The sequence below is a fragment of the Myotis yumanensis genome, unplaced genomic scaffold (genome assembly GCF_028538775.1).
Source record: "Myotis yumanensis isolate MYYU_CA2020_CCGP unplaced genomic scaffold, mMyoYum1.0.hap1 SCAF_8, whole genome shotgun sequence".
Classification (NCBI taxonomy): Eukaryota; Metazoa; Chordata; class Mammalia; order Chiroptera; family Vespertilionidae; genus Myotis; species Myotis yumanensis.
Window position 1 is genome coordinate 33516766 of NW_027223759.1, and position 25293 is coordinate 33542058.

At 49.8% G+C, this 25293-nt stretch overlaps 1 protein-coding gene across 3 annotated transcripts in view; it reads right to left on the bottom strand.

The window, feature by feature from the left end:
- IQCA1 (IQ motif containing with AAA domain 1) overlaps positions 1–25293 on the bottom strand; it is a 115458-nt gene that overhangs the window by 15159 nt on the left and 75006 nt on the right. For all 3 annotated transcript variants that reach the window (XM_070423368.1, XM_070423367.1, XM_070423366.1), the window contains 5 exons: positions 24890–24945; positions 23151–23233; positions 17362–17469; positions 13124–13323; positions 1584–1670 (listed from right to left, as the gene is read on the bottom strand). In XM_070423368.1, coding sequence (XP_070279469.1) covers positions 1584–1670; positions 13124–13323; positions 17362–17469; positions 23151–23233; positions 24890–24945 — 534 coding nt within the window. The remainder of the gene's footprint in view (positions 1–1583; positions 1671–13123; positions 13324–17361; positions 17470–23150; positions 23234–24889; positions 24946–25293) is intronic.

A 25293-nucleotide genomic window follows, 5' to 3' on the forward strand; every position in this document is an offset into this window, starting at 1 on the left:
AGTGATGCCGTGAGGAGCCGAGCGATGCCTCGTGGTTGCTCTCCTCTGTGATGCAGCTCGGCATTCGGTGGTCACCTTCAGAACATGGCTGGCCGTGCTCATGGCTGCCCCGGGCCCAGAGACTTGGCTGAGGGCAAAAGTCAGAGCTGGGGGCCCGGAGAGCAGAGCCGGCCCAACCCTGGCCCTGAGTCCCTGAGGCAACAGGAACCCCTCAGCTCTGCTCTCCAAGGGGCAGGCCCAGCACCCCTTGGAGCCCTGCTCTCCTGGGGAGGGGTGGGGGTGGGGAGGAAGGGGGCGCTGGGGCTGGCCCCCACTGTGCTGGGGAAGGCTCAGGCCCCGGCTGGCCTTGTGATGATGGGGCTCAGGGAACCCTTCTGCTGTGCTCATCAGGCGGCCTAGGGTTCCCCCCAGGGCATGGTCCATGGTTGTCAGTGCAGTGAATTCCTCCCGCGATAGACTCTTCCAGTGCAGAGGCTAAGGTACTTGCTTAAGGACACACAGCCCGCTAAGGTGAACACAGAGCCGGCCAGGAACCCTTGCTTCCGGAGTCCCCGCTGCCCACCATCTTCCTGCTCCCCAGGCTGCTGTCCAGTGGGACGTCGAGCAGCCCTTGCCCATGAGTGAGACAAAGCGTCCGATGGCATCAGGTGTGTGGCAGCGTGGGTTAAACACCGCCCGGCATTTCTCTTCAGATTTACAGTCTGGTTCCTAGTAACCCCAGCCTTCCAGTTGGCCGCTATGTGGATTTTTTTCACATGTACAACGTCGCCAGCAGAGGGAGCTAACCACTAGGTTCGCAGACTAAATAATAACCGAGTCCTCCTAAGAGTCTCTAAAATGACAGGCCAATCAAGGCCCCTGTGGGGAAGGAAAGATTGAGCTTTCATTCTTCATCCAAATCATCCCTACCTGCTAACAGGGATGCATAATACATAAGGATCCAAAGTGATTAAAATCCTTACGAATTTAATCAGGAATTCGCAGTTAACCACTATTTGCTTTGGAGCAAATTGTTGTGGAATAACAATCATGTGTATCTGCACATTTTTTTAACGTGTGGGAAATCTGCGGTGATCTGTGGGGGGAAGTGCGGGGGTGGGGGCCATTGAAAGGAGAGAAAAGCAGGAAGGAAGCAATTGAAAGAGGGCTCCCCGGAGGCCCCGGGCGCTGCTCTCACAGTTCCATTGATGGCCTTTGTTCCTAAGTTTCAGGCCCTCTGCTATTTATTATTATGAACAATAGGAAGTCCTAATAATAACCCCTCTGTGTGCCATTTGCTCTAACGGAGCAGAGTTCCCTAAATCGCGCCCTACCTCTGACGCAGGTGACGGGGCTTTAGCTCCCCTCTCCCTCCTTCCACACAGCCCTTCACTTGCTTTTAAACGATGCCTCATGAAATCAGCCCGCTGCGTCCTTTCAGGCACGGACAAGTACTGAGGGCCCAGGGAGAGGGCTGAGCCTTTCCGCCCTGTTTCCTTCCTCCCTCGAAAAGCAAGACCTTCTTGAGAAGGAGAGGGAGCCTGGGAAGGGCCCCCCTTGGAAAAAAGCAGAGCCCAGACTAAGCAACGCCGGGGGAGCCTCACCATCCTCTCGGCGTTGGGTACTTTCTTGTAGAAGGTTTTCTCCGTGTCGCCGATCCACACCACGGACGGCTGGAGCTGTCGGGCCACCTGCCAGGAGAAGGAAAAGCCTCGGTTGAAAATGCTATTCCGTTTTGGGTGCACACTTGACCCCAGGGGACAGCAGGACCGGAGGGCTCCTATGCGGGCTCTCGGGGTGGCGGGGTCTGCCCCCCTTCACTGCAGGGTGGGGATATCGCAAGGGTCCCGTCCCACCTGATGGGCAGGGCACACCCGACTTCGGCACCTTCTGCTCCAAGTCCCAGGCCTCTCTCCATCTGGCTTGAAATAAGCCAATAAATAGTTTTCTGCCGCTAACAAACGGGAAACCGAGCCTTGAGTGTTAACTCCAGCCTGCCCGTGGGCCCAGGCTCATTCAGGTTTGCTCAGGGTGGGAAAGCCGTCTCAGCGCCAGGGCCCCGCGACGCCATTGGCTTGTCTCGCTTGGCTGCACCACCGTGGCTGAGGTTTCGCCGGGAAGGTGCCCTCCGGACGGGCTGGGGCTTTCTGGGCTGGTGAACAACCCACCCACACACACCCACCCACCATCGCTTCAAAGTGCCCCCGTGACAGCAAAGCCTGGGTAGTTTTTAAAAAATATATATATTTCTTTATTGATTTCAGAGAGGAAGGGAGAAGGAAAGAGAGACAGAAACATCAATGAGAAGAGGGAATCATTGATCGGCTGCCTCCTGCACATCCCCTACTGGGGATTGAGCCCACAACCCAGGCATGTGCCCTTAACCGGAATCGAACCTGGGACCCTTCAGTCCGCAGGCTGACGCTTTATCCACTGAGCCAAACCAGCTAGGGCGAGTCTGGGTATTTTTGCACCCGTTTGTGCTTGTGCTGAACGGCGACAGACAAAAGCCGCCCGCAGCCCCAGTGAGTGGTGATACACACTCCTATTTTTATGTTTCTTTAAGCATCGTTAAGGCAGCAGGTGTGATTTTAGACCAATGCGGGTGTTTAGTCAACGATGGGAAAAGCACCGGGAACACTGGCGGGCTGTCTCCCGGGGCCGTGGACCAAGGGGAGCGGACCGTGCACTTTCAACCACCAGGTGGGTTTCCCTGGGTCCTGGTGCCCATCCGACACCAGGCTGGCCGAGTTCACAGGCCCCCACACAGGACGTCCTGAGAGGAAACAGTATCAGCCAACCACTCTTTGCTAGGTGTTATTTGTTAGAACCAGAGATTTAAGAATTCCAAACTGCACGTTTTAATCCAGTCCCGAGGCCGTGGTGCGTGCTGTGCAAACAGCGGCAGCTCTGGGGCAGTTGTGTGCCAGGCCTGGGCCACACACGTGGCACATGGCCTCACATGCATGGTCAGGGCCAGCGTGGACCCCGCATGTCCTCCTGCAATAACTCCTTCACCCTCCCTGCTACCCGGTGAAACAGGTACCAGTATTACCAACCCTGTGTACAGACGGGGAAGCTGAGGCTCAGACGTCAAGTGACCTATCCAAGGTCAAAGGGCTAGAAAGTGACGGAAGCTGGAGGCAGGGCCTGCAGATGGCGGCCAGGTCTGTGCTGATGGCGGCCACACCATGGGCCCCTCATGTACTTGAGCCACACACCTGAGTACCCACCTTGCCTTGCCTCCCCACATCCAACAACCCCAAAGCCTGCCCAGTCCCTAACCTCCTTCAGCTCCATCATTTGTCCATTCTCTCGGCTCCTTACCAGGGTGGCCTGCCTGCGGGTCAGGGTCCCAGTCAGTGCTCCAAGGGCAGCCCAAAGGGACCTTGTTCCCTAGAAGCTATTCTCAGTTTGTTAAAAGCTTCCCTAATCCCAGCCTCCAAGGAAAAGAAGAAAATGAGATACAGTGAGGGAAAGGCTTTAAGCTCCATAGAAAAAAGGTACTTTATTATGACAGAGGCAACATCTTATTCTTTTCAGTCCCTCTGAAAAGTATCAGTTTTAGACCCAAAACCCATGGAAAAGCAATTTTCACATAAACAGTCGTCTCCTGTCTCAGCCTAACTCCTGCTCGCTCCTCTCCTATGTTCATTTGGCGAGCGATGGATTTTCCACGGTTTTTATTTGTGAGGTTCTAGTCTCTCAGTCCAGCTTTTCTTAATGGGAACGGCAGATGTGAGCACCAAGGATTTCAGGGGGACTGTTCTCTTCCTGCTTGTCACACAGTGAGCCACATGATGGACTGGGGGCGCAGGAGTCAGTAGCTGGGGATCTTACTTCTAGCCCCCGGCTCACAGTGGGGTTGAAGTCCCGGCCACAGCATTCCGTTAAACGAGAAAGTGACCGATTGTTCCCTGAAGCGCCTGCCCTCCCCGAGCCAGTGGGGGACGCCACGCTTCCTGTGCGCCTGCTCTGGGGCACACAGCGCCGTGTGGAGGGCGGCGCAGGTGACGTGGTTTGGAAACGTTCAATTATTATAAAATGAAACAGAAAACATTTCCCCAGCGAGTTCTTTGACGATAACAATACGGGGAACGACCCTTTGCCAAATGCCTCCATGTCCAGGACACCCTCTCACCACATGCCACATGCTATGCCAAGCATGTCCACGCTTTGTCCCTCTCACAGATGATGTCACTGAGGCAGAGAGATGGGTAAACCATGTGCCCACCAGCATTGGAGAAGCGGTGGAGCCCGGGTCTGCCTGGCACCCCCCAGGCCGGCGCCATGACCCACAGCACTCTGCCACGCCCCATGGTAGGCAGCTGTCTGCTCCATAGAACCCAGTTACCCTCAACACGTGTCCTCTCGACACCTTTCATCCGGCAGGAGAGCTCGGAAACCACCACTGCCGTGTCCTCCGAGCTCGAGGCCCTGGTTTCCCTGACCTTCCTCAGTGGTGAGCTGGCTGGAGGATGCCTGTGACGTGCTCGGTGCTGGGCAGAGAGGACAGGCATGTAACACTGGGCCCCCAGGAGGAAACCTCCCCAGGAAGGTGACCTTGGAGGGAGAAGGGCTCATCTTCCTTGTCCAAGGACGGATGTCGGAGGGACAGACGGCTGCTGACTCGGGCAAGGGACGGGGGATGCTGCAGAAGCAGCAGGCAGACAGGCTGAGCTTTGAGACACATCTGCCAGAAACCCGGTGCTGTCTTACTGTGATTGCAAAACCTGTATTCACTAGTCAAAACTTCAGAGCGCACTTTCAGACTGCCGTCACCCACCCACCACCCTCTCCACGGAGGACCGGTCGTCCCGAGTTTCCCATCCTTACAGGCCCTTCCGACACTGGACTGCAAAAATGAGATGGTCCTGCCTACGCTGCTTTGTATTCTTGTTCACTTAACAAAATGTATTTGTCCGACATCACTTTAACACGCTGCCCCATAACGTACTGATCTAAGTGTTTTTGAACATTTGGGTGCTTCCCTTCTTATTAAATCAAACAGTGCTGGTGGAGGGGGTAAAGGGGGAGGAGAGAGACATCTATAATATTGTCCACAATAATAAAAGAAATACATAAAATAAATCAAACGGTGTTTAGAGAAGAGCGCTTTGGGCACGAGCGGTCTTATCCTTAGCACGATGGTGGACGTGACGCTGCTGGGTCCGAGGGCTCATGCGTTCTTCATGCTCCCACGCGTGTCGCCAGCCTGCCGCCCGAGGTTCTGTTTACTCTCTCGCCCTAAGAATGTGGGTCTGTTTTTCCACTTTTCTCCTCAATGAATATTAACAACAAAAAACTCTTTACCTATTTATTAAATGACAAATGGCTTCCTTTGCTCTTTTACTTTTCATTTAGCAATGACAAGGCTTCATTGAAATGACCCACAGATAGTTTGAGGTCATGGACAATTAAATGTAATTAATGCATAATTGAACTTTTCTGAAGTTACGTGGGTCGTGTGCTTCCGCTGCCACTAGAGGGCTCTTCAGTCCTACCAAATACACGGCAGGTTTCAGTTTCCTGTCCGTTCTGGGATAAACACCAGTTCCCACCAACAGGGGCCTTTCCCAGTTCCGGGAAGTTCCATGAAAGAACTGAAGACTTCCCATCTGTGTCAGTTTTATGGGTTTGACCTTTTGTGTTCTCCAAAGCAGCACTACCCAATGCTGGGCCTCAGACCGAGATCCCAGGATCAATGGCTCAGCAATGAAAGCCTGTTTGTGTTCAGTTAACAGGATCTGCCCAAACGACCCTGGGACGCTTTGGAGGTTCTTTCTGAAAGGCCCTATTCTGCCTGCCACGGAGAACCTTGGGAGAAGCTGGCTACTCTTTTCAGCGGTTGTGTATCAGTTTACCAAACTGAAAAGGACAGACCATCCACCCACCCACCCACCCACCTATCCATCTATCCATCCATCCACCCACCCATCCCACCCATCCATCCACCCACCCACCCACCCATCTACCCGTCCATCCATCCATCCACCCACCCACCCATTCATCCATCCATCCATCCATCCATCCACCCACCCATCCATCCATCCATCCATCCATCCACCCACCCATCCCTCCATCCATCCATCCATCCATCCATCCATCCATCTATCTACCACCCATCCACCTATCCCTCCCTCCCTCCATCCATCCATCTACCCACCCACCCACCTATCCATCTACCCATCCATCCACCCACCCACCCATCCATCCACCCACCCACCCATCCCACACATATCTGCTGAGCATCTGTGAGGGGCAGGCTCCATGGTGGGAGGCAGGGATGTCTGGGACCAGGCAGACATGGTCGCTGCACAGGAGCGGGAGCGGCGGGGAACAGGCCGCCGCCAGGGAGGTGCTACCGTGCGGGAAGCAGGGGTGGGGGCTCACTTTCTTGGACTGTAGTCACTGGGATTCTGTTTAAATACTAATACCTGGGGCATTCTGAATTCCTACTACTTTAAAATAATATTTTAAATTTCTATTTCCTGCATTACCTTCTGTGAGATTGTGGGAGTTACCTTAAGTCCTGACTGGGTGTCAGTTGGGATAAACTGCAAATGACTAAGAGCCAGGAGCTCAGCTGGGCTGATCCTGTACGGAAAAAGGTAAACCGAGGCAGAGGAGAGGAGAGGGCTGGGGATACAGGTGACGTGGGGGAACTAGACTAGTAACAGGGACAGGCTAGTGCTATTGCTGACAACCAGGCTGCATTCGAGGGGAAGGTGTGTGGAGGTGACAGGCGCCAGGCTCACAGAGCATCGGGTTTCCTCTGAACCTCGTCTTCTTTCGGCCCCTCCCCACACTTGATGCCGACTTGGAGAAGCACAGGCCATGCTCAACTCCTCCTGGCACCTGCTAGCCTCAGTTAAGGAGGCCACCAAGCCAGTGTCAGGTCCAGGCCACGTGGCCTGTGAGTCTGGACAAAGGGAGGCCATGGTGCTGCCCCTGCCTCGAGCGTTTCCAAATTGGTTAAAAATTCTTGAATGCCTGTGGCATCGACCCTGGTCCCAAGCTCATCCCCATGAGCCCGGCCACAGCAGGAGTGAACGCACCCAGTGCTGAGAGTGATTTACAGCCACAGAGCGCTCTCTAGGCCTGCCCGAGAGACTGCGCCCCAGGCACCCACTGCCTGTGCCCTCCTCCCTGCGGAGCCCACCCCGTACTGCTGTTCAATTCTGCTGTGATCCAAAAACTGCCCTAAAATATCATGTCTATGTAAAAAATACACCCGAGGTTTGATGCCTACATGTGCGCCCTGCCTCAACCTGAAACTGCACGACACAATGCAAGGTGACCAGGCTTTCTGGCCGCGGACCCACTCAGGACCTACGTCGCCAGCCCTCCCTCTTTATTTTCACACCTGATGCTGCACCACAGCCGGTAACCCTGCTCCTCCCCCCTGCTCCTCCCCCCTGCTCCTCCCTCCCCCTCTCACTTGGGCAGCTCTCGCTTTTGGGTCCGGCGTAGGTCTCTGCTTTATCCTTATTGAATTTCACCTTGTAAAGGCAGGGCTGTCACATGTATTGCATTTATTACACATCTGTGTGTGTGTGTGTTTAAAACTTCATCCACGAATAGCAACGCCGCCTTTGTTTGGGTTATTAGCCTGGAGTAGAAGTCTCCATGCCTGACTCCTGGCCCAGGGTTGACACCAGCACATCTGGGCAATACCCTCTGGTGTGCTGCCATGGCTGCTGGCCGAGAGCCCAGCGAGGAGCCCGGGGTGGGGTGGGGTGGCACCGAGGCAGAGCAGCACCCTAGCCTCCCTTCGTCCAGGCTCCCAGGCCTCGAGGCCTGGATCTGACACTGGCTTGGTGGCCTCCTTAGCCCATTCTCCCGAGAAGGACACAAGAACCACTGGGCAGAGAGGACAGGCATGGGGGATGAAGGAGAAACCACGTGTCAAATACCCAAGGAGACCCCACGGCTCCACCTCGACTATAAATCAAAGTGCCTCAGACGCAGCGGAGGCGGAAATGCTGTGGACGCAGTCATCAGAGTCACAGACACGGGCATCGTGTGTGGGGTCGTGGCCTCGAGGAAGTCCCTGCTCCAGCCTCTTTCCCTGGGCTCCACTGGTCTGCCCTGGCCGTCTCCAGGGCGGCCTGGAGGGCAAGGGAGGAGTGATGGCAAGGGGGTTCAGGAAGAAGTGGGGTCCTGGTGGAGCGCGCCAACAGGACACATGGCTTCCAGTTCCCTCCCCTTTCACGCTAAAATGCCCACGGCTGACACTTTAACCCAGGAGTGTCACCAGGACCCAGCGCCCCAGGGCAGGGCTCAGGGAACCTTCAGTGCCCTGGAGGCAGCGGAGGCCAAGGGATTGGCGGTGGGAACAGACCTGGGCTAAAGTCCAGATGCCAGCCCCTACGTTCCTTTGTAGTGTTTGGTCAAAGTAAGCACTCTGAGCTAGTCTTCTTGTTTGCAAATGGAAACATCAATCCCTGCCCCATCAAGGGCTTGGTCCCATGAAAAGCAAAAGCGTGTGTAAAACCCATTCGTGTGCGCTGGACTCCTGGCCAGAGGTCAAGGTCAGTCCTTCCTGCTCGTCCAGCCCGACTTACTCTTGTGAAAACCCAAGGAGGCCAAGGCTGGTTGAGAGATGGCCTTGCCTTTTGTCCATGAAATACTTATTAAATATTACTCACCACATTTCTCAACTGGTTAGATGACAATATTCCTAATATTTTCCCACTAAAGAGATGTATATTCTTCTCCACAGATAGCTTTAGCAGAAGAGAGAATTTTAAATAACAGTAACCACATTTCTTAAAGGAACCCAGCTTGTTAATCCATTAAAGCTATTGTGTATGAAAGAAAGGAACCCTCCAGAAATACTGAAAACAAAATGGATTTGAATCTGTGGTTGTGAAACGAATCAGAGACGTGTCTTCCCAGTGTGTTTTCACGTGTGCAGGGTGCTGGGTGCGAAGCAAGGCCGCCGGCCAGAAGTGACCGTACGAACGGCTTCCTAACGGGTGCCATCTCTGCTCTGCGGAGGTTAATTCAGTCCTAGGAGTTCTGTACCAGAAGAGATGGTGAGTCACCAGGCCTCCTGTTACTTCACCTTCTGCAGCAGCTGCCACAGATCCATGCTGGCTGCCCTTAAGCCTCAGCCCCCAGGCCATGGCTCAGGGGACACAGGAATGCACGCACAGCACCTGCCAGAGGTTTACCAGCTTTCTCTCGCTTAATTAAAAGCAAATACCTCTCCGCAGTGCAGATAGCTGGTCTGTCACTCATGCCGGGAGGCAGTGTCCTCACAGCACATGGTTATAATTGAATGACTCCTACACCTGGGCTCTGGGTCTTTCATTAATCAGTTACACACACAGCAGAGGTGAAGCTTAATGAGTGTCTGATGTAGAGTGGCCTTGGTGGGTGAGTGTGCCATTCCACATTTTGAAAATTTGACACATAGCATGTTGTGGTCTGCATCATGTCAGTTTGCAACGATTCTAAAAAAAAAAAAAAAATGCCAGCACAGTTTATTGGATAGCAAGGGGAAAAACCTCTCTGCAGCAGAAACAATTTCCTGAGCATTAGGACATCATGATCATGCCATGGGCTCTGTCCTGGAATCACACTGGGAGCACTGAGCCATATAGTGGGTGGGAGGAGACAGGCTTAATCCACCCCAACCTCAGGGAGAGGCTGGATGAGGCACTTGTTAAACCTGGAGGCTCTGGATGCAGACTGTGGCAACACTGTCACCTGGAAAAACGACTTAAATGCTCTGCGTCTCAGACCAGGGAATAATATCTGTAAAGGGCTGAAGAAAACATATGTCAGCCCAGAATTCTATATCTAGCAAAACTATCCTTCAAACAATGGAGGCAATATGAAGATATTTTGAAAAATAAAATGAAAACCAAGACAATTTGTTCCCAGAAGATCTGCACTAAAATAAATATGAAAGGAAGTTTTGCAGCTAAAAAGAAAATTACAACAAATGGAAAGTTGGATCAACAGAAAGGAATAAAGAGTACTGCATATGGGAAATATGTGACTAAGCGTAAAATACTAATTTTTCCCTCTTAAATTCTTTGAAGGACAAACGACTAGTGCAAAATAATAACACCCTATTGTAGTGTTTATAACACTTCTAGATGTAAAACATATGATAAAAACATATAGGATTACATGGTTGTAGGATTTGACATTTTATGTAAAATAGTACAATATTCACCCTTTGTAGACTGTGCTAAATTAAAAATGGCTAAAATAATCTGTAGAACAATCACTAAAAAATAAGAAAGAGTTTTTGCTAAAGTATATGATTGTTTAACTGCTGTGCTGTGTACCTGAAACTAACACAAAATAATATTGAATGCAAACTGTAATTGAAAAATAAAAAATAAGTGACATTGCTAAAAAGACAATAGAGAAATTCAAGTAAAATACTAAAAACTACTGCGTTACCCAAAGGAAGGCAGGAAAACAGAAAAAGAAGAGAAAAAAAGGAAAATGGGATAAATGGAAAACAAACAGCAGAATGGTAGACCTAACCCAACCAGACGAATAACTGCATTTAATGTAAATGCTGCAAGCATTCTATTAAATGGTATATATTGTTAGACTGAATAAGAAAGCAAGACTCAACTATACCCACAAGAAATGCACTTTCACTATAACGACATTGAAAATGAAAGGGGATCAAGGAAGCTGATCAGACCAGGTATACTTCAAGACAATGCGTATTACTAGAAACAAAGGGGACAGCTCCTAACGATAAAATAACTGATCAGAAAGACATAACAGTTCTGAATATGGTGCATCTCATGACAGGGCTACAACATCCACGGGGCAAAACCCGACAGCTACAGGGAGAAATAGAGAATCCAACAATCCTAGTTGGAGCTTTAACACCCTCTTTCAATAGTTGACAGGACAAATAACAAGAAAAATGAGAAAGTGAAAAAGCAAATCACAGAGAAAATTTGCAGTATGTTATGTCCGACAAAGAACTTGTATCCAGAGTATATGAAGAACTCTAACAAATCACAAGACCAACAGTCCCATGAAAACTGGCAAATTACTACTTGAACAGACATTTTAAAAAAATACGTCATACAAGGGGCCCAAGAGCACATGAATAGGGTGGTTACACAGCTGCGTATATTTTTCAAAACTCATACTTAAAACGTATACTTAAGATCAGCGCATTTTACTGTACGTAAATTTTACCTTGATAGAAAATAGTGCAGGAGATAAAGAAGGACATAGGTTTGAATCCCAGCTTGGCCACTTGACCTTGGTCGCCTTGGACAAGTTGCGTCACCTCTCAGAACCCCAGTTTCTCTCTCTGTAAAACGGGGACAAGGATGAACCCCCTCACATAACAATACAAAGGTGTGGAACACCTAACTTGTTTGAGGTGCTCTGTTAAATAACTCAATGATCTTCCTCTATTCCCTACCCACCGTCCTCTTCTCCTGCCTCCTAGCTCTTCACATTCTCTCTCCATGGGTTCCTTCTGGACCAGCAGGGAGGGGAGGAGAGCGGGGAACGTCCTACTACCTCGCCACAGGGTTGGGTCCATGTGGCCAAGGGAAGAAACCCCACTGCCCTCACTTCCTTACTGTGGCCACTGGGATGACAGGGAAGAGGAACTATTCCTGTGGGCCACTGCTGATGACAACCATTGCCTCAGGGCCCCCTGAACACCGATGCACAGCCAACATCTAGCCCCAAGTACAGTGCTATGCATCTGCATTGATATAGTAAAGCTGCCTTATTCTAGCCACTAAAAATACACTGAACAGCATAAAGTTAAACTTGAGCTATTCAACCAAATAAAAATAAAATTCTGTGAAGTTTTAATATTATATATAAGTATTCTGTATCAAAGGGCTTTAAAACTTGGTAATCTTTGTGCTATATATGTATGTTATTTATCTATTTATGTATCTACTAGAGGCCCGGTGCACGAAATTCATGCACTCGGGGGTGGGGGGGTCCCTCAGCCTGACCTGCACCCTCTCACAGTCCGGGAGCCCTCGGGGGATGCCCAACTGATGGCTTAGGCCCGCTCCCCATGCTGGCTGTCAGACATCCTTAGCACTGCTGCAGAGGCGGGAGAGGCTCCCGCCACCCCCACTACGCTTGCCAGCTGTGAACCCGGCTTCTGGCTGAGTGGCACTCCTCCTGTGGGAGCGCACTGACCACCAGGGGGCAGCTCCTGCGTTGAGCACCTGCCCCCTGGTGGTCAGTGTGCATCATAGTGACTGGTAGTTCAGTCATTAGGTTGATTTGCATATTAGCCTTTTATTATATAGATCTATCTACCAAATCATCTATTTATTATTTATCATCTATCACTCTATCTAACAATCATCTATCTATCTACCTACCTACCTATCACCATCATCTACAGATAAACTATATCAGAGAATCATTGCTTTCAGGGCTGGCAGAGCACCTCCTACCATTTGGTGTGGCTCATTCACTGTGGGGATGATACAGTGGAGGCTCAGGGCGGTGCAGAGCTTATCTAAGATCATAGAACTGGGCGGTGCATGGATCTTCTAGTGCAGTGGTCACCAACCTTTCGGATCTCACGGAACACCAGTGGTCCGCGGACCACTGGTTGGCGACTGCTGTTCTAGTGGGTGCTGGGTGGCTGGGTGGGGGTGGCTCAGGCGGACTTCCCTACCCACTGGCCTATGATGTAACTGAGCATGGACATTATTGGGGTCGGCTTGGCTTCCTGCAGGCTCCCCTTACTACCCATGTGAGGAGCTGACGTTCAGAAGGTACTGGACTTGGCAACTCATGCATGTGAGAAAGGACCCAGAATGCAAAGGTAGATGCCATTACTGGAGGGAGGTGGGCTGAAAGAAGAAACTGTGGATTTAATTTCCAAACAGAGGTGCGAGCATTTCAGAGCGGGTTCCTGTGGCACAAGGAGGTGGCCTGGGGCACAGGGGAGTGTTTGTGCAGAGGAAGACGCTGTTGCTAATGGTTGGATGCTCAGCCAGGTGCAATAACTAAGACGCCTGCAAGAGGACGCAGTAGGGACGTTGGAGAGGGATGTTCACGTCAGCCTGAGGAAATGACCTGCCAGGGCCCGTGCTAGTCGGTTTAAGGGGATGAGCTACAGGAGAATGGGAGCCCGAGAAATGAGAAGCGTCGTCAGTACCTTGAGGACCACGTGTATCATCATCTGCAGGCCGCTTTTGCCCGGGTACTTCCCGGCAATGTTCTCCGCGGACAAGTTGAAGAGGTTGGCGCCCGTCTCGCTGCAGATGGCGTGGACCAGCATTTTCTTCCCGACCCCTGACGGCCCGGCCAGCAGCAGCGACTTCACCAACGGTGCATTCTGGTGCACCTCCGCGGAACCTGCAAGAGGCAGAGGCCCAAGCTCTCAACCCCGCCAGGAAGCCAGAGGCTTGCAGACCAGGCTTCCTTGAGGCCATGACCCCACACACGATGCCCGTGTCTGTGACTCTGATGACTGCGTCCCAAGCATTTCTGCCTCTGCGGCGTCTGAGGCACTTTGATTTGTAGTCGAGGTGGAGCCGTGGGGTCTCCTTGGGTATTTGACACATGGTTTCTCCTCCATCCCCCATCCTACACTTCCCCCCAAACTCATAATTTTAAAGAACATTCCTGCAATAACTTGCATCTGGCATTTTTTCGGGGGTGGTAGGGAGGAAGGGGATGGGGTTCCTCTGCTTGTCAGCAGCAATATCACTTCCTTGGAAAGCTTGGGAAGAGGATGTGGGGATGGTCAGGGGTGGGGGAGGTGGGGGAGGACTGCCAAGTGTCCATTAGCGATTCTTAGGAGACCAAGGGGGAACCAAGGATGCCGTGGCCGGAGCCCGACTTCTTTCTTCTGCCTGGTTTCCCACCTGTCGAATCATCGTGCTGTCTGTCACTCAGAGGTCCACCCGTGCCTCAAGCTCTCACCACACCGTCCATCTCCTGCGAGTGCAGATGGCACTCAGACTTGAGCATCTCCCACCGTCCTGAGCGCCAGGGGAGGGCCCGGGCACTGAGTAATGACTTCCACAGGGAGCGGAACTGCAGCCGGGGAAGGGCTGTGGTGCAGGCAGCTGTCGCTCTGGTTTGCTTTTGCTCAAGCACTGGGCACTTTCTGACGTGTAATTAATTGCAAAGGTATTGTGAACGTACCAGCTCATTGGAGACAGTTTTTGTGGTTACCTAACATACTCCACATGGACTAGAATGTCGTTTTGAGAAGTTCTCTTTAAAATGGCATTACGCAGGCATGCTTTATATGTGAGGGGTGGAGACCCTGCTTTCCACCACTGGAGAGCGCGCCCATTCGCGGGGTCTTCTCAGCAGCTGGGCACTGAGGGCTGCTTGGGCCCTGGTCCCGGCTGGCAGCCTATGGGGGTCGAATGTGAGAGGAGTCAGAGATTGCTGTAAAAAACGTATTAAAGCTGAGCGGACATGATGAGAATGGAAGGCAAAGAGTGCTAAGACCCCTAAGAGCCACAGAAAGTTCAGAGAAGAAACACATTTAACGTGGGGGTGGCTGGGTGGCTGGAGGGGGTGGCTCAGGCGGACTTCCGGGAGGAGGTGGCGTCTGAGCTGGCCTCTGAAGCACAGGTAGAACTGGAACTCGTAGTGAAGGGAACAGGTGGGAAGATTCCGAGTGAGGGGGACGCAGGCCTGCTGTGGGGAGCCAGGTGGGTAATGGGGGAGCGGCGGGTAATTCTGACTGGTGCTGCAGCAGGGGCAGCGAGGAGGTGGGGAGGGAGACGGATGCCAGCTGCAGGGGCCCTGGAAGGTGGTCAGGGTTGTAGGTTATCCAAGGGTGCTGGCTGAGGTGGGGTGGGAGGGGTCCTGGGAGGGGTGGCGGAAGACTGCTGAAGGGGGAAAGGGGGCGGGGTGTGGGAGACCTAGGAGGAGGTTCGCACTTACTCCAGGACCTGACTTTCCAGGAGGAAGGGGTGGTCACCAAGGTCGCTCAGAGAGGGAAGGAGGGGAGTCCGGGAAAGCCTCTGCACCCGGGGCCTCGCTGACCTCGGAGCCGCTGACCGGCCAGGACACACCTGCCACAGTGTCCACGGCTCCTCCTGCCCATCTGAACGTTCAGGGGCAGTTTTAAAAAAATACGGGGAATTATACAGAGACAGAGTGAATTTCCAGGCTTTTCGGTTTGGGGAGGATTGGAGTCACGGGGCCAGTGTTCCACACGCTGAGCCAGCTCTGCTGCTTCCTGACACTGGGCTCCTGGCGGCTGGATTGGAAAAGCAGGTTCGCCGCCATGGTCACCTGATGCTCCTGCTGGGAAGCGACTCAATTCCCCTGCAACTCCCGCAGGCTGTGCCGCTGCTCCTGCTCCGAGGGCGCCCTCCTTCCTTCCTCTTCCCCTCCTGCTCCCGGAAGGTGACGTTTCCAGGAGGGAGGGTGGATGCGGGGCAGGTGGGTCCTAAGTGGGAGGCTGCAAGCTCAGACCTGGTCCCGGGAGCCCAGCCCAGAGGCCAGCAGAGCCGGTGCTGGAGGCCAGGCGTGGACAGTGGCCTCGACCTGGGTCCTTGGTGTTCTCTGCCCAGTGGCCGGGTGGGTCAGTCCTGGCAGTGGTGACCTGAGGGGTCCAGGCCAACAAACACATTCCTTTTTGTGACTTGACACCATTTCAGATGCTGGAATTTAGATGAAGCACTGGGAAGGCAGACGTGAACACATTTCTCTGTTGGCCTTGGTTGTGCACTGCATACATGTGCACAAGCGTGTGCACACACACACACACACACACACACCCGTCATGAGAAAGACGTTGAGGTCAGCAGCCTGAAGGGGCGTCAGTTCCTCCCTGACAACGCCCGTCACCTGCACCAGGAGCCGAGGATGCAAACACACCCTCGTCCCCCTTGTTAGGAGTTTCCTTAAAAGCCCGCCTGCTCCTGGTCTCTCAGCTCCAGTGCCTCCCATGACACTGTGATGACGTCTGAGGACTAGTCTATTTATTTCATTTACAAGGACCCACGATATTATATACGTACTGTGTTGATCCCAGGTATTGTCTACTTGTTTATGTTATATATATTTTATCTGCATCAACCCCAAATTCCATTTACTACTTCTCACATTCAGTTAAAAGAGGAGTGTACTGCTTCTTGCCAATAGGTTTAAGTTCTTATTTAAGTCAAAGGAGAACAATATTCTAAGTGCTCAAACCACTCTCCTCTCATTTTAAAGCAAACTGCCTGGCCGATGTGGTTCAGTGGTTGAGTGTCAACCTAGAGTATCACCTGATTCCAGTCAGGGCACATGCCAGGTTGCAGGCTCGATCCCTGGTAGGGAGTCTGCAGGAGGCAGCCAATCAATGATTCTCATCACTGATGTTTCTTTCTCTCTCACCTTTTTTCTTCCTCTTGGAAATCAATAAAAATATCTATTATCTATCTATCTATCTATCTATCTATCTATCTATCTATCTAATCTATCAGCCTAAGCGACCGTTCGACTATTCTACCATTCGACCGGTAGCTATGACATGCACTGACTACCAGGGGGCAGACACTCCGACCAGTAGGTTAGCTTGCTGTTGGGGTCCGGCCGATCGGGACTGGGTGAGATGGGCTGGACACTCCCTGGAGCCTTCCCATGGTCCCTCCCCGGCCCCGATCGTGCAATGGTGGGATCCCTCAGCCTGGCTTGCACTCTCTCGAAATCCCAATCCAGGACCCCTTGGGGGATGTTGGAGAGCCGCAGGCCAGGCCGAGGGACCCCACCGGTGCATGAATCCGTGCACTGAGCCTCTAGTATAAAAAATAAAACAAATTAAACAATCAAGAAGTGATCTCTATTTCAGAATGGTGGTCAGAGAACAGCCTAGCTGGGTCCCTACTCCTGCCCCCGTCAACTCAGGCCATACACATATTAAAGTAAAAAAAATAAAAACAGAAGTGAGCAGCAGCAGCAGCAGCAGCAGCATATCTTTCTGTCACAGAGAGCCCTGCCTTTCCGACACCTCTGCACACATCGTAGAACTCAGGTCCCTGTGTCTGAACAGCCGTGACTAAGTCCCACTCAGCAGTGACACCTGGCAGAACCTCGTCCCTTGGATTCATTTAACACCTTGACCAACTCTCTTAAGGACCTGGTCACAGAAACCTGTGTGTTAGGCAAGCGGAACCTGGGCCCTTTGCCTAATCCGAGGCACTTTAATTGCAGGTGCCTGCATTGGCTGGTATTTCACCAGATGATCGCCCACAAGACCTTCCCGGGAGTGCCTTTCAGGGTGCCCTGGGATACACCATCACGATGGGACTATCTTCACTCAAAGCTCAGGAGGAAGAGTTACGCCCCAGTGCATGGTGATGACAACGGGAGACATGGTCAAAGCCAGCAGGTGGTGCGCTGGCCTCTAGAATAGTCCCAACAGGCTCGTGGTGTCTTTACCTAGTGGCAGGACCCCATACAGTGCGATGAGCTGTCTGACATCCAGGAGGGAAGGCATGGGCTCTATGGAGACCCGGCGAAGAGTGGCCCCCAGGTAGCTGTACTCACCTGGGGAAAGAAACGGAGGACAAATGAGTGGGAACTGCTGGTCAGATCTGGTGATTTTAGCACTTGATGCAGATCTAACATTTCTAAGCAAATACAATCCATGATGGAAGGTCATTCTGAAGGACACGTTTTCTCAGAGAAAGGCTGGAAGAATTTTCCAGTCTCGAAAGCATACTGGGGTAGTAACTGAGCTGTGTGCTGACTGTGACATTAACTTCTTCATATTAAAAACAAAAGTAACCTCCGAATATTTGGCTTGTGAAGAGGAACAACGTTCTAAAACAAGGGATGTACACAGGAGACTAAAAGATGCAGGTTTTGTTTACTTTATATTCCAGGCGAGTCTGACGCCTGCACACACAGATCGCCAGGTGAAGCCCGCACTGGAGCGGTGAAATGTGACTCTGAAACACACTCATTTGAAAGGAAGGACACGAGTCTAATTGAGGATAAATAGAAACATCTCTTTTTGAGGGTAATACTCATTTACATTTTTAAAGGATCACTAAAGGAATAAGTCCGAAATAAATCTTTACAGGCTTAATTAGAAGGCATCAAAGGGCTTAATTGTGAGGAGTCATAAATCTGAAGTGTTATTTTCTAACTAATCTCGAGAAGGTCACCACGAAAATGAGCTTGGCGGTCTCATTTGCGGAGGACGGACCCTGACATGCTCATAGAGTCTTGATGTGTAGCAGAATCTGAAGTAAAAACACTACATGATCATTTCTTCTGAGTCTTTCTATAACAAGTTCAGATCTTGCCTAGCTTTTGATATTATATATGTAGGACAAGTATACATTTATGTGTGTATATAAAAATACTGAAAAAAAATGCTTGTGTGCATATGAAATATTGAAAAAATCAAAATCTTTAAAGCATTTTCCAATGCTAAGAGAACTGGAGTCAAACACCAGATGACGCTTGCTATTTTGTTGTGGAGGGCAACCTCGCAAAGCCACCACATGGAAAAATAAAGTCCTTGGTAAAGACACGAGGACAGGTGTGCCGGTGGGGAGATGAGTGATAACGAAAGTTTCTGCTCCTGACCCCGTGCCTTTTAATGAACAGGTAATAAACAGAACAGTGGTTAATTTCACCGTCACTGGGATTGGGAGAGAGCCTGTAGTCAGCGTTAAATCCAGTCCTTATTACTGTAAACATGACATGAGCGGTGACGTGAAAGTGACCCCCATGTCCCTGCTTAAGTAAATCCACACTAATATCCAATGCACCATTTTTTCTAGCAGAAATTTACTCCATTTAGATAATTCATTTAGGCTCAATTAGTGGCTGTGGGTTCTGACAGAGTGGAGGACACAACGAGTCGGGGCCCTCTGCCAAGTGATGAAACGCATTCTGAAAGTATATGACCATGTTTGCGGTCATCTAGCATGGGAGCCACATGCCTATGTCACCTGCCCAGCAAGGACTCAGATGCTAGCTCCTCCATGGGGAGGAGAAGGAAATGGAGGTGAAGAGGTACTTGAAGTAAAGGGCAAGGAGACCTAGTGCCATGAAAGGAGGAGAAACAGGGACTCTAGGATGGATTGGATTGCGTCCCCTTAACCTTCCTAGGTTGAAGTCCTAACCCCCAGCATCTCAAAGGTCACCTCATTTGGAAGTAGGGTTGTTGCAGGTGTAACTAGTTAAATGAGGTCAGGAAGGTGGGTCCTAATCCAATCTGACTGGTTTAGCATGCAGGAGAAGGCTACGTGAGGAGGGACACAGAGATCAGGTGATATAGCAGAAGCCAAGCAACACCAAGGGCTGCCAGCACACCAGCAGGGACCAGAGGAGGGATGAACTGATGGGGTCATTCAGGCTGCGGAGCCCGGGGGCAGTGGAGCATCCAGACTGGAGGACCAATGGGGCCAGGTAGCAGGAGAGAGGAGGGGGCTGCAGCACAGGAGCTGGTTCTGCCTCAGTGTCTTCGGAAGGAACCAACCCTGCCAAAACCTTGATCTTGGCCTCCAGAACTGTGAGCCTGGTACATTTGTTAGAACGTCTTGGTGTTGGTCAATGGGAGTTGATATTCTCAGGTACACAGTGAGATACTTCACTATGTGGTTTGCATTTCTGTTTTAGGAAGCTTTTCATGAATAATAACTCTTGGTATTTGTTCTGTTCCTTCCTTCTGGCTTTCTTTTTCAGGACGTCATTATCTGTAAGTTGGATCTTCTTTGCCTATCTTTAGTATTTGTTACTTTCTTTTGAACCCTTTTAATCTTGCTCTTCATTTCCAATTTTTTTAAAAAAAATTTTGTCTTTCACACTCTATTTCTCTTAAAGCATTTGTTGACTTTATCTATTATAATTTTTTTCTAAAATAAATTTTCCCTTTATCATTAGCATTCCTTGAGTTTTGTCAACTCATTTCTGAGTTTTTCTACTTCTATTTTATACATTCTTACATATCATCTATACTTTTCTTAATTTCTATATTCACTTGGTTTGAAAGAGTAGGTGCCATATATGTCTACTTTATCGATCTTTTTTGTGATATAAATTTGTTCCTGTTTTTTCTGTTTTTATAGAAACATTGCATAAGCTTTTACTGTGAACATTTTCCATTGCTTAAATATATGATTAAAGAGAGTTCAGGGTAGCTTTTAATGTTTCACAGAGCCCCCCTTTCTGCTGTTTTCATTTATGTTAGAAGTATGGTGGCTTGCTTTTTCAGATGTCCTTGTCCTGTGCCCCACCCCCAACTTTTCTGGACCTTCTCTTTTATCTCTATTGGCCTTGTCCCATTCAATTCTAATTCTAGTCCCAAGAGTTTCTTGTCAGTATAAGGCCATCTGGGAAGGGCGCTGTGGTAGGTCACTTTTAAGAGTGAATAGAGGTTGGATTGCTCTAGCCCAAGCATGTCAAACTCAAAGGCTAACATGGGCCAAATAAACGAGGCATGCAGCCTGTGGGGCGTGAGTTTGACATGCTTGCTCTAGCCGCTATGTACTTTCTTATTTTACCCCTTTGCACTCATCTGCTTCTGAGGTGGGCAAAGCCCTCCCCACTGGCGCTGTGCATTCCAGTGAGTGCTTGCCGTTAATTTGGAGACCTCTGTTCCCTGTCCCCGATGGCTTGCACTTTGAGATCTGAGGGGAAACCTTGGCATTTAGTTTTAGTGTAAATGTTGCCCACAGGTTTTTATTTTTGTGTCTATTTTTATGAGGGGATTGGGGAAGATTCTCTGCCATCTTTTAAACTAAGGGTCTTCACTGGAAAAAGGAAAGGAAAATGTGGAAAAGACCACAGGGAGACAGCCCTGGTGGCAATTCGAAGAATTCTGTCAGACCGGGTCATTTTCATTGGAGGCCACTCCTCAGCGGCTGATCCCCTCCACTCTGACCTTAGGCATCTGAAGGATGCTGCCTGGAAGTGGACAGAGATCACGGAAAAAGTCCAACAAGTAAATTAATAAGAAGATGAGAAACAGGTCCACTATTTTTTTGAGACTCTACCATGTGCCAGGCACTGCACCAAACGCTAGGAATTCAGTGGAGAACAAAACAGACGTGATGTGAAGGAGGAAGAAGGCAAGGAGGAGAGGACTCAGAGATCCCAATCTTGAGTCCAGAGTTCTGTTAAAAATATCATTTTTTTTGCCCTAGCTGGTTTGGCTCAGTGGATAGAGTGTCGGCCTGCAGACTGAAGGGTCCCAGGTTTGATTCCATTCAAGGGCACATGCCCAGGTTGCAGGCTTGATCCCCAGTAGGGGGCATGCAGGAGGTAGCCGATCAATGATTCTCTCATCACTAATGTTTCTATCTCTCTCTCCCTCCCTCTCTGAAATCAATTAAAATATATTTTTTAAAATGTCATTTTTTTCATAGGCACAGAATTAACATAATAAAGGGAGTCTGGCAAAAAACCCTATAGTACTTGAACAAGAAACACATAAAATAAACAGAAACCCAACACATATTCCAATATACCTTGGTAAAATTCTTACACTCTTAGGAACTATGGAGGCCCCTCCACGGCCTCAGGAACGAGATGTGACTTTCTTTCAAGGGGATTAAAGTGACTTTTTTCTTTTTTTTTAATCAAAGGGCGACATCAGCCTTCTCGCTCCCACAGACCCAACTGGGCCATTGGATACGTAAGAATGAATAAGATGGAATTGAATTATAACAGTATTTTAAAAAGAGAGAATCTATGTGTCTACACTGATACCACAACTTTACAAGGAGGTTTCTTCCTGGAAGAACAATACCTAATAAACATAGGGGTGCTAGACACAGAACACCGGTACCTGACAGCCACCATGGCAACAGCTGACGCAGCGAAACTCTGCAGTAGATGCAGACACCTTGAAGCCGGTGAGGAACAGACTCTCGACAGCCTCAACGTACCTGCCCCCCAACTATCCATTAGTGAAAAAGTGGAAAATGAAGCTTTACAGGGGAAACCTGGGGAACAGCTCACTGGCCAGTGATTACACTTATCACCCGTGAGGGACAAAGTGTCACCGTGTGTCCCCGACGTGAACTGCCCAGAAGGTCACAGCGTCACCGGAGCAGCTTTCCTGTTACACGTGTCTCACGTGAATCAAGTCGTAAGAAAACAGTCAAACCAATTCAGTCGAATGACAGTCTGTGAAACAGCTCCGACTGTTTAAAAAGGTAATTCTGTGAAAGACTGGAAAATGCTGGAAATTGTCCTGGTTGAAGGAGTGAAAGGAGACTGAAAAGGGGTGACCAGCATGTCCCTGATCCTGGACTGGAGTTTGGACTGAAAAAGACAGACACTTTTACAGGACATTGTGGGACTGCTGGTGAAATGGATTAGTAACTAGATATTAACTGACAGCATCATATTCATGTTAATTTTTTTTTGTTAGTCCTCACCTGAAGATATTTTTTCCATTGATTTTAGAGAGAGCGGAAGGTAGGAAGGGAGAGACAGAGAGAGAAACATCGATGTAAGAGAGACACATCGATTGGTTGCCTCCCACACGCCCCCAACCAGGGCTGGGGACTGAACCTTGAACGGAATCAAAGCCAGACCCTTCGGTGCTTGGGCGATTCTCTAACCACCCAGCCTCACCGGCCAGCACAATGCTAGATTTTCTGAGTGTGACCATCCGTCTGTGGTTATGTAGGAGAATTTCCTCGTCTGCTGTGGACACCTGACACTGAAAGTGACATCTGAGTCAGGGTGGGATTGCGTGGAGTCTTTAAGCTTTTACTTTGTTTTCAGGTCATCACATTTTTTAAAAATTAAGGAAAAAGCATTAGTTGAATTGGTGATGGCAAATGTCCTCCCAACTTCCTCCCGACTCCGCCAGTGGTGGCCCCTCTGGACGGGGTCCTCCTAGAAGGACTGAGTGTGGAAGCACCAGTGCTGTCCCCTCAGCACCCCTTTAGCCATGAACGCATGGACACGTCTCTGTGTCCTCACATCCTCCATTCAGCTTCTACCAGAAAGAATGCCCCAGGGAACCTCGCCACCAGGTTTGAAAATCTGCCTCTTCCGCGTCAGGGGCGAGAGCTGGACCCATTAGTTCACAGCGGAGTGAATTCAAATCAATTCAAATCCAACAAACACTGCGAGCCACAGTGGGCCAGGCCGGGGGTTGGACAAAAACACAAATGGAACATACTTTCAGCTCTCGGGGACTCACCACCCCGGGGTGACCTAGCGGCCTCATGCATGCATTCCTCGCCACACTTTACCGATGTAGTCGGAGAGGTTGACTTTCAGAGTCTGGACCAGGAGCCCTTCCTCCACCAGTTCCTTGTACAGAGACTCGATGGTTCTGGGAAGGGAGCAGACGGTCGGTTTCATGAGCACATACGCAGGGGCAGCAGTATTTCCACTAATCATCACATCTGCAGAGAACTTCAACCAGATCGATTTCAAAGTACGTTTGTATATGTGCAAACAAATGGGTTTTTGAGGCATTTCTACAATTTTGGGATAAATTAGACTTTAAAAAAAAACAATACGTTCACACATTCATGTATATAGCAGATGTTTCCCAGGAACACGAATGGTATCTAAGGACCAGCTATAACGCCTGCTGTCTGTCCTTCCATCGGTCTTCATGATAGCACAAATGTGAATTAGAAATTACCCCAAAATAGTAACACAATGGACCATCACCATATATTCAGTTAGCATCGGCAAGCCATGGTAAATCATTAATCCTCCTCAAAATTGATGTTTCCTTTTAAGCCAATAGCATAATCGTTTACAGGAAATATGTATAAAGAACAAAAGACTTACAGGGGAAATGATTCCAGTCTAAAGTTCTGAGTGTGATGATCTTTCAGGAGGATATTATACTTTTCCATAGTGTTTACAGATGTCAAAACCACTTCCCTAAGAGGTCCTTGGGCACACAGCCAGCACACGGGTAATTTATACTAATTGAGGGAAAACATGGAGGTACTATGCCCCTTGATGAATGAGACTCCCCAGTGAAATTAACTGGGGCCCGACTTGCAGGCATTCAGATGGGTCAAGTTCAAATATTGTTTGGCAGAGTCCTTGGAGGTGTTTTGTCTTTTCCCTTTTCTCTCCCAGGGGCCTTACTCTTTCTTTAGATGGAGGAGCTGTAAATGTGACGATATGTAAACAGCTCCGTGGCTGCTTGAGGACCCAGGTTAGCGTGGATCCAGGTTAAAGACTTCAGAATATCAGGTTCAAGCCAAATACCAGTGGGATGAATGTTAATTCAATGACCCCAGCCTTTGATTGACTGGAGTTTTATTCCACCAAGTATATTTAAAACACGGTGCCCTCAGCTGAGAACGAAGGAGGTTTTAATTGTGATGGAATTTGGGATAACAGGATCTGACCTATGTCAAGGAAATATCAACTGTAGCAGTTTAGCTTGAATACCTTATTTAATATAAGCATATACCATGCACAAAATATTAACATGAAATGAAAGATTCTCTAAAAGAATGGAAACTCTATATTAAGAACACAAGCCTATATTTGAATATTGCCAGTGAAATAGACTTTTGTTATAGAATACCTTTTCACCCTCAAAACTACCTTAAGCTATTATAAAAATACTGGATTAAGGTTGCTATTAATTTGATGAAAAAGACCTTTCTTAGAGTGTCTCCATATGCCCTCAAAAGTTGGATCAGGATGCTATCGTTTAAACAATTTCTAAGACCCCCATGAATTTTAAAATGCAAAAAAGGTCACATGAGCTCAGAGGCAACGGCCCAACATGTGCCTTTCAGGCCCATCTTCCTGGTGCATCTCCCAGTAGGTGCTGCTCCTTGTACAGGGTGCACGGAGGCCTCACTGTGCCCGTGACACCCATGGGGTGTGGGGAGCCAGCAGGGGCCCCTTTGCCAGATGGAGGCTGAGGACTCAGGTGTGCCCCATCCTCCTGTGGGTGTCCTCCCGCCCCCCCTCCCCGTGCTTTACAACAAAACAGGGCCCTCCTTACCTGTCAGCCGTCAGGTCTTTATCCTTCCCCCTTCTCCCTTTCTTCCCCTTATTTTTCTGGAAGACAATGGAAATATCCAACAGGTTAGGAAAAACAAGGAAGCAGATTAACTCTAGAAGTCAGCTAAGGGAGCTGGTTTCTGGCGGCGGAGGGAGGCCGAGGAGAAGCGGCTGTGGTAGGGAAACACGGAGCAGATAGAAGGCTGGCTCCGTGAACGTAGGAACTGGCCCCAAGACCCCACGTTGCTCAGTGGACACGTCCCTGGGTGGACAGAAAGGAAGGGCAGCACCGTGAATCCGCACGGGGCCGCATTCCCATCAGGCCCTGGGCATTGTGATTCTGTTTCTCTGGGCTCTGACACAGGGTACAACAAAGTGTGAGAGGCCGTGCACGCAGGCTAGCAA